At 56.6% G+C, this 12,351-nt stretch overlaps 2 protein-coding genes across 7 annotated transcripts in view; one reads left to right on the top strand and one right to left on the bottom strand.

Annotated features, from left to right (window-relative positions):
• The window catches only part of ATP4A (ATPase H+/K+ transporting subunit alpha), a 41,800-nt gene extending 34,128 nt beyond the window's left edge, over positions 1–7,672 (top strand). For 4 of the 5 annotated variants that reach the window (XM_063615049.1, XM_063615050.1, XM_055240033.2 and 1 more), the window contains 12 exons: positions 48–240; positions 806–981; positions 2,073–2,209; positions 2,296–2,446; positions 2,553–2,721; positions 2,811–2,965; positions 4,054–4,177; positions 4,648–4,793; positions 6,286–6,419; positions 6,754–6,855; positions 6,940–7,031; positions 7,222–7,672. In XM_063615049.1, coding sequence (XP_063471119.1) covers positions 48–240; positions 806–981; positions 2,073–2,209; positions 2,296–2,446; positions 2,553–2,721; positions 2,811–2,965; positions 4,054–4,177; positions 4,648–4,793; positions 6,286–6,419; positions 6,754–6,855; positions 6,940–7,031; positions 7,222–7,250 — 1,608 coding nt within the window. In that variant the 3' untranslated portion in view covers positions 7,251–7,672. Of the gene's footprint in view, positions 1–47; positions 241–805; positions 982–2,072; positions 2,210–2,295; positions 2,447–2,552; positions 2,722–2,810; positions 2,966–4,053; positions 4,178–4,647; positions 4,794–6,285; positions 6,420–6,753; positions 6,856–6,939; positions 7,032–7,221 lie in introns of those variants that run through there. The other variant, XR_010115076.1, reaches the window with a different exon arrangement.
• A 2,665-nt stretch (positions 7,673–10,337) lies between these two features.
• Positions 10,338–12,296, bottom strand: TMEM147 (transmembrane protein 147). 2 transcript variants are annotated; one of them, XM_055240053.2, is made up of 7 exons: positions 12,047–12,296; positions 11,906–11,975; positions 11,279–11,338; positions 11,056–11,192; positions 10,835–10,919; positions 10,624–10,745; positions 10,338–10,540 (listed from the first exon to the last, which is right to left on the bottom strand). In XM_055240053.2, exons 1-7 carry the CDS (start codon positions 12,121–12,123, stop codon positions 10,417–10,419), a joined length of 675 nt encoding a protein of 224 aa, XP_055096028.1. In that variant the 5' UTR covers positions 12,124–12,296; the 3' UTR covers positions 10,338–10,416. The 2 variants fall into 2 exon arrangements, with proteins under 2 accessions (XP_055096028.1, XP_055096029.1); XM_055240054.2 differs by lacking the exons at positions 10,835–10,919; positions 11,056–11,192 and having other exon boundaries at positions 12,047–12,188.
• Between the last annotated feature and the right edge of the window lie 55 nt (positions 12,297–12,351).

Here is a 12,351-nt window from a genome sequence, read left to right as displayed (position 1 = left end):
CCCCGCCCCGTTCCCTCGTCCACAGCCCCGCCCCTCCCCGCCCACAGCTGTCCATCCACACGCTGGAGGACCCGCGGGACCCGCGACACCTGCTGGTGATGAAGGGCGCCCCCGAGCGCGTGTTGGAACGCTGCAGCTCCATCCTTATCAAGGGCCAGGAGCTGCCGCTGGACGAGCAGTGGCGCGAGGCCTTCCAGACCGCCTACCTCAGCCTGGGAGGCCTGGGCGAACGCGTGCTCGGTGAGACCCCTGGGCAGGGGAGGAGACTCCAGGTGCGAGGAGGAGCTAGCACAGACCCTGCCCACCCCTCCCGGCCCAGCCCTGTCCCGTCCTCATCCCTGGCTGCTGGCTGATCTGTCCCAGTCCACAGCCTCACCCTTGACTTTCCCTGTACCAGTCCTGACCCGTCTGTCCTCACTTTCTACCTTGATCCCAGTCCTCACCTGGACTTTTCATCCGTATCCTGACCTCTGACCTCTCCCAATTTTTGTCCTGACGCCTTAAACTTCGCTGCCTCTACCCTAAAAAGCAGACCTGTGGTCCAATTCTGGGCCTTTTACTTGCTGTGTGACCTCTGGCAAGAAATGTCCCCTCTCTGAGCCTCAGTTTCCTCATCTGTAAGACGAGAATGGGCCTCACAGGGTGGCTGTGAGGGTAGATTCATATAATGTGAGTGAAGGGGTCAGCACAGGGTCAGGCATCCATAGGTGTTTGGTGCAAGGGGCCTGGTTATTTTACCCATTTCCTGCCCTGCTAAGAAAGCGTCTGCCCAGGGCTCCTCCCTGACTTCCCCGTTTCCGCTCAGGCTTCTGCCAGCTCTACCTGAATGAGAAGGACTACCTGCCTGGCTATGCCTTCGACGTAGAGGCCATGAACTTTCCATCTAGCGGCCTCTGCTTTGCGGGACTTGTATCCATGATTGACCCACCCCGGGCCACCGTCCCTGATGCTGTGCTCAAGTGTCGCACCGCAGGCATCCGGGTATGCCACCGCGGGGAGGAACAAGTGGGGTGGGGACAGGATGGCAGCAGGATATGGGTTGAAGAACCCCACGACAAACCCACCTGAAACTGGCTTGAACCAAAATGCATTGGTTTATGATACTGAAAAATTCTGGGGAATTAAGCTTCAGGTCTAGCCAGATCCAGGAGCTCAGTGTCATGAGGAATTTTCCTTTCTCCATGTCTCAGCTCTGCTCTTCTCTCTGCTGGCTTTATTTGCAGGCACTCCCTTCACTTGGGGACACACACACCCCTGCTCCAGCAGCTCAAACTTAACTCCCACCTGCTTAGCCACCCCACAAAAAAAGAGTGCCTCTTTTGCAGTAGCACCAGATTGGGTCACTCATTCATCCCTGAGCCAGTCACTGTGGCTGGGGGATGGAAGACCTTGATTGGCCAGGTCTGGGCTTACTTACCCAATCTTAGCCAGGGACCTCACTGCAACTGATGGTCTAGGGGAGAGGAGTGGTTCCCCAAACACAAAACAAGGGTGGGAAAGCCAAGGCCAGGCAGGCAATGCCCAAGCCCTTCCCGTGTCTCTACGGCCCTGTTAGATCAGGGCCTTGTTACCTTTCTAAGCTTGTTCCTTAGCCCTCTTTCCTTGTTCACTCCTCTGAGGTTATGCTGTCCTCCCTGCTGTTCCTCTGACAGTTCAGGCCTGCCCTCACCTCAGTGCCTTTGCACCTGCTGTTCCCTCTGCCAGGAGCACTCTTTCCCCAGCTTTCCATGTGGCTGATTCTCTCACCTCTTACAGGTCTCTGCTCAGATATCACCTTCTCAAGAAACCCTTCCCTGGGTACACTTAAAATTGAGTCACCATTTCCTCCACCAAGCTTAATATGTTTTTTTCCACCTTCTAACATACTATATAATTTGTTTATTTTCTGTCACCCTCACTAGAATGTCAGCTCCTCAAGGACAGGGATTTTTGTCTCTGCTATATCCCAGGCATGTAGCAGGTGGTTATGCTTGGTCAAGTAAATGAACACGTATATCAGCAGATGTCTCCCAGGGAGGACAGGGAGATTGGGCTGATCTGAAGGGGTCACTGATCCACTGGTTCCCCCACAGGTGATCATGGTAACGGGTGACCACCCCATCACTGCCAAGGCCATTGCAGCCAGTGTGGGCATCATCTCGGAAGGCAGCGAGACAGTGGAGGACATCGCTGCCCGCCTCCGTGTGCCCGTAGACCAGGTTAATCGCAAGTAAGCCCCCCCCAGACCTCCCCGGGGTTCTCCCCACATCTGGCACAGACCAAGGTCCCAGCGAGGTCCTCACCTCTCCTCCCCAGGGATGCCCGTGCCTGTGTGATCAATGGCATGCAGTTGAAGGACATGGACCCATCGGAGCTGGTCGAGGCCCTGCGCACCCACCCCGAGATGGTGTTTGCACGCACCAGCCCCCAGCAGAAGCTGGTGATCGTGGAGAGCTGCCAGCGGCTGGTGAGCCCTGCTGATGAGGGTGGGCAGGCAGGCAGACAGGCGGGGCTGGTCTTGGACCCGCCTGTCACTGGCCACCCACCCACCCACCTGCACCCACTGCCTGCAGGGTGCGATTGTGGCCGTCACGGGGGATGGTGTGAATGACTCCCCAGCTCTGAAGAAGGCAGACATCGGAGTAGCCATGGGCATCGCTGGCTCGGATGCTGCCAAAAATGCAGCTGACATGATCCTGCTGGATGACAACTTTGCCTCCATTGTGACAGGCGTGGAGCAGGGTCCGAGCCAGGCCTGGGAGAGGGCAGGCAGTGTGGGCACAGGAGGGAGAGGGCTGTGAGGAGGCTGAGGTGCCCGCCCTACCCCACAGGTCGACTGATCTTCGACAACCTGAAGAAGTCTATTGCCTACACATTGACCAAGAACATCCCGGAGCTGACACCCTACCTCATCTACATCACCGTCAGCGTGCCCCTGCCCCTTGGGTGCATCACCATCCTCTTCATCGAACTCTGCACTGACATTGTAAGTCCACAGCCCAGGGTACCCATCCACAGGGTGCCCAGAGACACTTGTCCGCAGATGGACAGGAGGGACAGAGACCACCACAGACACTCGGGCACAGAGTGACAGACAAGACCTGTGTGTGCAGTGACAGCCAGTGCAGGACACACCGGTGGCAGGCAGGTGGACAGACCTAAATGGACAGACTTACAGCCATGCACACACAGGCGGACACTCAGGTAGGCCCGGGCCAACCCATGCACACACAGGGACTCAGATACAGATACTCAGACAGAGATGGAGACAGAACAGGTATCTGGCCAAACCTGAATCACAGACACGTGCCCCTAAACAGACACGGACAAATAAACGCCCTCAGATAGACCCCATGGCAGACAGACAGAAAAGAACCACAGATACAGTCACGAATGCAGCCAGAGGCGTGGCTGTGTTGACAGGTATTTATTCGGTAACATTTATATAGTGCTTTCTCTGGGCAAACACATGATCATTTCCTTAATTTTGTACTCATAACCACGCTATGAGATGAGTTTTGTTACTATCACCCCTACTTTACTGATGAGCTCATCGAGGCATAGACAGGTAGAGTGGCTTGTCCCAGGTCACTGGGCAAATAAGTGGCCCGGCTGTGACTTGAGCTCGGGCAGTCACAGGTCGCAGAGCCTGTGGTTGTGGTCAGTATGCTCTGCTGCCACTCTAGGCACAAGCAGATGAAGGGGTACGGTGACACCAAGAGACTGAAGATACACAGAGATAGGGAGTGATGCAGAAATGCACAAAAGCAGATACAGTCACAGAGAATTACACCGGAGACAGGGACAGAGAAACAGAGTGAGGAACAGAGAAAGAGGGGGAGACAAGGAGAAGATAAAAGCAGATGTTCTTATGAAGATGGGCACCAGGATGCCAACACCCAGGGGCCAGTGGGGCCCAGGCTGTCCAGGCTGGTGTGGCTGTGCCATCCCTGCAGGTCCTGCCGGGTAACCTCAGTCCTGTTCCTGCTCATAAGTGGGGGAAGGGGGACCCGGAGTGGAGGGGACAGGGGCCCAGCCAAACCCTCAGTCCCAGTTCCTTCCACTCCTGGCCAGTTCCCATCTGTGTCCCTGGCCTATGAAAAGGCTGAGAGCGACATCATGCACCTGCGTCCACGCAACCCAAAGCGCGACAGATTGGTCAACGAGCCCCTGGCTGCCTACTCGTACTTCCAGATTGGTGGGTGCCCATGGGCCGAGGAGCCTGGAGGTGGGGGGCTCTGCTCTGGGCTGCTCGCCTGCCTCAGGCCCTGCCTTGGGCTCTGGCTGGTTCTGGACCTCAGTGTCTGCATTTGGTCCTGGGTCTCCGTTGTCCTCCATGTCCCTCTCTGTTTGTGACAGTCTCTCTGGTTCCGCTGTGTCCCTGCTCTCTCTCTGACCTTGCTCTCCATGACCCTGTCTCTGAGTCATTGCCTATTTCTGTCTTTTTGGGTCCTGGATATGTCTTTTTCTCTCTGTCCTTGTCTGTGTCTCTCTGTCCCTGCTTCTCTCGCTGCCTCTGTGTCTCTGTCACTGTTTCTGCATCCCTGGCTCTGTGTGTCCTTGACCTTCTTTGTGTATCTGTGTCCCTGTCTCTTCATGTCCCTCTCTTCCTGTGTCCCTGTCTCTGTGTCCATCTCTGTCTCCCTGTGTCCCCTTGCCTCTCTCCAGGTGCCATTCAGTCCTTTGCTGGCTTCACTGACTACTTCACGGCCATGGCCCAGGAGGGCTGGTTCCCACTGCTGTGCGTGGGGCTGCGGGCACAGTGGGAGGACCACCACCTACAAGATCTGCAGGACAGCTACGGCCAGGAGTGGGTGAGCCCTGCCCCGTCCCATCCCATCCCTGGGCTCCCTCCTTCCCCGGGCCACTTGCCTTGTGTGTGGCCCACTTGTTCCTCCACATGTGACTGAGTTCAGCCAGAGCATCCCGGACACCCAGACTCCCTGCCAGTTCTGGGAGCAAGGGCCTTTCCCACCATCTCCAGCTCCAAACTCCTGCTTCTGATGATCGCAACTGCAGATGGGTGTCTCTGCCCTGACACTAATGCATTATCTCAGATGTGGAACCAGGCCCCTATTCTGCTATTTTCCCTACAGCATCACTCCCACAGGGTATTTGCACATGTGGCCTATTTTAATGAAGGTTTGGAGCACAGTGAGGCTAGATCTGGCCAGCAGATGTGTTTAGTTCACCTGTAGAGTTACATACAGACAAGAATATTTCCCTTAAACATTTACTGTCATGGTTAAGGTAGACATTGAAGCTAGACTGCCTGGACTTATGGTCTGGTACTGCTTCTCACAAGCTGTGTAACCCTGGGCAGGTTGCTTTCTATGCCTGTTTTCTGTGTAACCCTGGGCAGGTTGCTCTCTGTGCCTGTTTTCTCACCTGCAAAGTGGAGAGAATATCAATGTCTACCTCAGTGGTTTTCAGTTTGCTCCCAGACCAGCAGCATCAGCATCTCCTGGGAACATGTTTGAAATGCAAATTCTCAGGCTCTATCCCAGCCCTCTGGGAGCCCTTGCTGGGATTCTCATGCATGTTCAAGTTCCAGCACCACTGATCTACCTCCTAGGGTTACCCAGAGGATTAAATGAGCTAATGCCCGTGCAACACTCGGCACCTGGTGCAGTCAGCAATCCCCACAGTTAGCTGGTTTTAGGAGTTGTGTTGCCAGGCATGGTGGCACATGCTTGTAATTCTAGCTACTTGGGAGGCTAAGGCAGGAGAATCTCCTGAACCCGGGATTTGGAAGTTGCAGTGAGCTGAGATCGCACCACTGCACTCCAGCCTGGGTGACAGAGCGAGATTCTATCTCAAAAAAAAAAAAAAGTAGCTGTGTTGAAGAAATGGGCTGCATAGTGGCTGCCCCCTTTAAATGGGGCATGTGCCCTCTGTTCCCAAAGGCCCGCGCTACCTGCCTCACCTATTTTTGCCATCCGCCTGGCCCCTAGAGTCACTGGACTTTGCAAATCTCATCTGACGATTTCAATCCCCCTTTCCCAGGCCCTTTCTTTTGGGTGCCTCCCCGCTTTCACTATGAAAGCAGTCGGCCCAGCCTACAGTTTTCCCGGCCACTGTCATCCAAGCTCTGCTAGGCTGCGGTTTCTGGGCCCCAAGGTCTGGGGTCCTGCACACCTGGCAGACTCTGCCTCTCTCCTTCCCCCAACCCCCATGCTCTGACGCAAGGCAGAGAGAGCATTTAGGGGTTCACGGCCCTGGGACCCTATGCCCTGTGGGCTGCAGAGGCTCTCCGCCGGGACTCAGGCTGGACTCAGGCTGTTTCCGTTTGCCCCTGGCCTGCAGACATTTGGGCAGCGCCTGTACCAGCAGTACACCTGCTACACTGTGTTCTTCATCAGCATCGAGGTGTGCCAGATCGCCGACGTCCTCATCCGCAAGACGCGCCGCCTCTCTGCCTTCCAGCAAGGCTTCTTCAGGTGTCCCTGGCTGGCCCTGTTCCTGCCCTCCAACCCCTGGTCCCAACTCCCATCAGATCCTGACTGTGGTTTAGAACAGCCGGCAAATGCCAGCGGGTGCCGGTGCCAGATGCTGACATGCCAAAAAACTTTTCTAACTGACCAATAGCTCCCCCCATGGCCCCCTCCACATTTCACTAAAGGGGTGGTGCTGAGAGGCCCGGGCCACTCCAGTGTTCAGTGTGTAGAACACCTCCCTGCTGCTGCTGACATCTGACCTACTTTGACCCACAGTATCCTGATTTCCATCACGTCCCCAATTCCTAATGGCCTGTCCCATCCTGCCCACCTCCAGGAATAAGATCCTGGTGATCGCCATCGTGTTCCAGGTCTGCATCGGCTGCTTCCTGTGCTACTGCCCCGGCATGCCCAACATCTTCAACTTCATGCCCATTCGGTGAGAGGCTGTGAGGGGCAAGGACAGGGAGGGGGCTGTAGGGCACAGGCCTGGGATGGCCTTCACCTTGCCATGTGCCTTCAGGTTCCAGTGGTGGCTGGTCCCCCTGCCCTACGGCATCCTCATCTTCGTCTATGATGAGATCCGGAAGCTTGGAGTTCGCTGTTGCCCAGGGAGTGAGTGTGGAGACTGGGGGCCTGGGGGCAGGGGACTGAAACGTTTGGGCAGCTGCACCCACCTTTGATCCTCAACACTTGGCCTCTAAGCCCTTGACCCTCCATAGCAACCAGCACTGACCTCTGAGCCCCTGGCCCTGCCTAAGTGGCACCCCCAGCACTGAGTCTCCTTTCTCCCTCTCTCTCCCAGGCTGGTGGGACCAGGAACTCTACTATTAGAGGGATGACTGCCTTCAAGCATCCCTGCAACTGCCACAGCAGGTGGGAGCAGGGCTCGTGGGACCCTCTGGACAGCCACCAAGATATCTGAGCAACCAAGAGTCCCAGCCCCACCAGTATCTGCTTCTGCAGCCCAGGGCACCCCAAACTTGGAGGGACCTGCCCACTCCCCTCCCCCATTCCCAAGGTTCGCACCTCCTGGAGCAGCAGCACCTGGGCAGTCCTCTGAGCTGGCCTCGGGAAAGCCCCCACCTGCGGTGGCGGTGGGGCTCTGACAGGGAGTACAGCCGGCCGCTTCTGCAGGGTGTTTCTGTCCTTAGGACTCCAGTCCAGGCAGGAGGGCTGCCTGAGGGCCCTTCGTTAAAGACACGCTTGTGTCCTGGGCGATGGTAATAAAACCAGCTCATGCTGACTGTGCTGTATCCGGTGTCAGGCACTGTCCTCAGTGTCTCTCATTAGTGCTTGTGATCTCCCACAGTCCTACACATGGGGGCTGTTTATTCAGGGCTGCACCTCCAGTGCCTAGGACACAGCCTGGCACATAGTAGGTGCTCAATAAACCTGCCTTGGGGAAATGATTCCTATTCCTTTGCCCAGGGTCATGGCATCTAAAGGCAAGCTGGGCCGTGACCATAGGCACCCCCTACCACCTCTGGGCTTTCTCTGTTCTCAGCACCCTTCTCCCTCCTGGAGGCTCCCAGATACAAGGGGGCCCAAGTCATTTCCACATCAAGCATCCCCCACCCCCCACCGGTGTCTCCTTTCTGAGCCTACCTGCTTACTCCTCTGTCCCAGCAATGGCCAGTTCCTGAACAACTCCTGGAGGTCCCCTCCTCACACCCCTCACCTGAAAGGTTAACCCCATCCCCCTACCTCCCATCTCTGCCGCTCCTATCTCAGCCCCTCTGTTCACCTCTCTTCCTCTTTCTTAATGTGGCTTTCTCTGGCTAGGGCCTGGGCTTCTCCTTCCTTGTGACCACGGCCCTCCAGTCCCCCATGGCTTCAGTTATTTCTGCAGTGAGACCCACATCTGTCCCCAGCTTCCCCCAGTGTTGGAGGTGACCTACACTGGCCTCTTCATCATCCCCCATACCTGTACCCATGCACTGACCCAATCTGATAGTCCCACTGTCCCATCAGTGTGGTCCCTTCTCCCTTGGAAATGTGGTGAGCCCTCGGGCTTACAAGCCCCAAACTCCAGTTATCCTGGAACTCTTTGCTCCTCCCTTACCTGTTAGCGCCCCCTGCCGGTAAATAAATACACACAGCCCACTGATCACCAACACCTGGGCTTGGCTTCTTAGTCACTCCCCTAACCCCACCAAGCCCTGCCCTGGTCCAGCCCTGGCCTCGTGGCCTTAGTTTTACCATTTCAGACAACAGCCATGCAGAGCTTCCTAAAGCCAAATTTGACCCTGTCCTTCCTTTGCCTAGAGCTCTCCATGGTTCCTAAAGCCTTCTGTGATCTGACCCCTGCCAGCTTCTGTAGTCTTACAAGCCCCCTTGAACTCATTCCAACCAGTTATGTTCCCTTGGGAAAAACAGGCCCCTCTCTGACCTCAAGACCATTACCTCTGCCTTGCCCCAATCACTCATTCTTTAGGTCTCAGCTCACATGTCCTCTGCTCAGGGGAGCCCGCACTGCTTCCATGGCAGGCCAGGCGGCTCCTCTGGGTCCCCATAACCCGGGGTTTTCCCATCATAACCCCGATCACCTGAAGCCTGGCTCCCCACAGTCCAACTGCTCAGGCTTCACCGTCCTCTGCCAGCTCAGCCCCAGCCACTCCAGTTTCTCTCCCTGAACCCCATGTAAGCTGGGATTATTCCGGTTGATAATTTTGCAACCTACACTTGTCTCAATATGTGTGAAGAGCCATGTGGGGCATGGAAATGTGGGAGAAAGTGACCTTGTCACAAGTCCACCCAGATAGACTGCCCCATCTACTTCCTTTCCACATCAAAGTCAAGGCGATCAATCACTTCCAGCTCCCAAGAGACCCATGGACCCTGTCTTTACTCCAAACAATGAGGAAGAGTGGCCTAGATGGCAGCTGCCGTCTGAGGGCAAATGCTCCCTCTGGAAACACCAAGATGGTCATAGTGAGCTTTCCTAGGCCTAAGCTTAAAAAAAATCATGTGGAACCTCAACAGCCTGGTGGAGGAGGAGAGGCAATGGCGCTATCCTACTCCCTGGGGTACCCCACTGGGAACACCAAGGATGGGGAGCATCTTCCTGAGTGGGGAGGGTGTGCATCAAAGTGGAGCTTAAACACGACATTCAAAACTTCTGACACATCCCCCTCAGAGAGAGGAGGGGAGCTGGCTTCAGTGGACCAAGGAAGGCTGAGGGTGGAGGGGGGCATCCAGGACAATGTCCAAGCTGGGGGCCCCACTGCTCTGCTCCTTGGCTGCAGCTGTCTCTCCACCCTAAGAAGGCTCAGGCTGGGATCTGATCTGAGGGCCACAGAACTGAGAAGCTCACAGTCACAACTCTCCCCCCAGCCCCATGCTGACCCCATGGCTTGAACGATGTTAAGAATCTGGCTCGACAAATTATTCTAGGGAGCAGTTTCAGAAAAGCTGGTTTTGCTGGTTGGGTAAAACCAAAGGCCATGCAGTTGGACTGTCCACTGTGTAACAAGGGGCCGCAAGCGGCTGCAAGCGGGAGGATGACCTGGTTAGATGGGTTTCAGATAGATCCCCTGGCTGCCATACAGAGGACGGATTGGAGGGGGACACTGGGGCCAGGAGCCTCGGAGGCAACCAGCCCAGGAAGGGCCCATGTGAGGAGGCCCAGGTTGGGGCTGTGAGGAGAGGAAGAGCCCCCCAAGGGCATTCTCTTGGATTCTAGCTCCCCTCTATCACCTGTTCCCTGAGGGCCCTGGCCTCTGCCACTGCTCAAAGATCATCCAAACCTGTCTACTCCTGGCAAACAAGGAGCCTGAGGAACAGGACATGGGACAAGTCAGTGACTGGCCAGCTTCCAGCTTGTCTACCTGGCTCCTGAGACAGAACCAGGGCCTCTGGGACCCAGGTGGACACGATATTGGGAGACAGTTCCCAAGAGAGAGAAATGGAGGCAGCAGCAACTTTCCAAATACTGTTTACTTCACTAAAACCTGGAGCGAGGCAGGGAAAAGGTACATCAACATCTGAGACACCAAGCCTAGGAGTGCACATTGACAACGGCGACATACAGGGCCAAAGTGCTGAGGGCCAGCAGCCCCGTTACCACTGCTCGGGCCAGTAGGGCTGTCCAGCTGCCCAGCGAGCAGAGGTGGACGAAGGTCCTGCAGGAAAATGTCACAATAAGGGAGGGAGACTAGATAACCCACCCCACTTTGGACCCAGCCCTAAACCCCACCCAACTCACTCCATAACGAAGGCCTTGTAGACACTGAGGAACATCAGCAGGAGGACAGCTGGCCGGAAGGTGTGGTACAGATCATAGCGTGTTATCATCCAGACCTGAGCAGACGCGACGATGTAATGGACCTGGAGGGAGGCAGAAAGTTGGGGCCAGGACTCAGGGAGGAGTATGGCTGCCAGCAGAAGCGTGTATGTGGGAGAGCAGGACTGCCTACCAGACTGATGTTGGAGTCTATGCTCATCTGGATGTACTTCCAGTCAAACTCAATGCCCCGGGCTCCGACCCATAGGGGAATGCAGCTGAGGAAGGCAAAGGATGGGATTCTCCAGTACCTAGACACCTTCAGCACCAGGCTTTGAGCCCCTGCCCTCCAGCACCCCCGTGGAACCCAGGTGTCCCTTCTCAGGGGTCTGGGCTCCAGGCTGTTGCACGCACCGGGACATAATAAGCTCGGCGGTGGCCCAGCCCAGGGCAGCAACCATGATCTTGTACTCCCCCTTGCCGGCATTCCGGGACATGACAAGGTTTAGACCTATCAGGTCTGCCACATCCACGCTGGCCTTCATGAACTCCTGCGGGTCAGGTTGAGGCTCAAGTAAGCACAGGGGGACAGGGAGCCCCACTCCTGAACTCCCTGCCCTTCCCTGGCCCCTCTCACCCCAATGAAGTCATAGATGCCGCCTTCCCAGGTGGGAAAGAAAGTGGCCAAGAACAGCATCTGAGAACAGAAAGCAGAAAGAGGTCACTTCAAGGTGAGGGGATCAAAATAAACCACGTGGGATTTGTGGGAAGTTCGTGGGTATGAGGAGGGCAGGACAGGTTCTGGGGGCCCATCTGGAAGAGGAACCACCAGATCGTGGCAAAATTACAGGAATCGGGGAGATAGAGGATAGGTCCCCGGGTCCCCGACGGGGCTGGAAGTTTGAGTTCTGGGTGATCACAGGGCACCTGAGTCAGGTCTGAAGGTGCTGCTCCTTGGGCAGTGTTAGCAGCACGTAGGGAATCGGTGATCACTCTTAACCGCACCAAAAAAAACCTCTTAGCCAACCACACTACTGAGGTTTTCTCAGTTTTACTAAGTGCTACGCAAAAGTTGCTTCTAGGTCTCTTCTCAGGTCGTGCCCTCTTTAAAGTCCATCCTCTCTAGGTATCCTGACGCCTCCCAATACGGAGTCCCGAGGGCGGTCCCACCGTGGGGCTGGGGGTGGGGGATAGGCAACGGGGGCGGGTCCCTGGGTCTGCACAGCCTGGGGGCCAGAACACGTGGGGTCCCGGTGGCCCTCACCTTGCAGAGTTGGACAAAGAGGTAGGTGACTCCAGCCTGGACGCATTTCCAGAAGGCGTTGTACTCGGACCTGGAGAAGCAGGAGGTGAGGGTCGGCCCGGGCCCGGCACCCTCTCCGCCCCGCGCCCTTCCCGCACTCACAGGCCGCTGCACTTGTAGGTGATGAAGTAGGGGAAGTAGGCAAGAGCGAAGCAGTTCCCGAAGTGAAACAGGGTCATGACGCCGACCGCCCGGTCCCGCCCGCGCGGTGATCGCGAGGCGGCGTCTCTGGGAGCGGGTCTCCGGCTCCGCCGGCACTTTCGCCACCGCCAGGGCCTGGCGCCCACCTGACTGGCGGAGGCCGGCGCGCGACCTTCTGGGAGCAGTAGTCCCGGCGCGGGGCGTCGCGCCCAGTGACGTCAGAGCGCCTGTGGCCGGTCCGGGTTCCCACCGCTGCCCGCCCAGCG

Source organism: Symphalangus syndactylus, chromosome 13 (assembly GCF_028878055.3).
Source record: "Symphalangus syndactylus isolate Jambi chromosome 13, NHGRI_mSymSyn1-v2.1_pri, whole genome shotgun sequence".
NCBI lineage: Eukaryota > Metazoa > Chordata > Mammalia > Primates > Hylobatidae > Symphalangus > Symphalangus syndactylus.
This window is presented reverse-complemented; position numbering and strand designations above follow the sequence as displayed.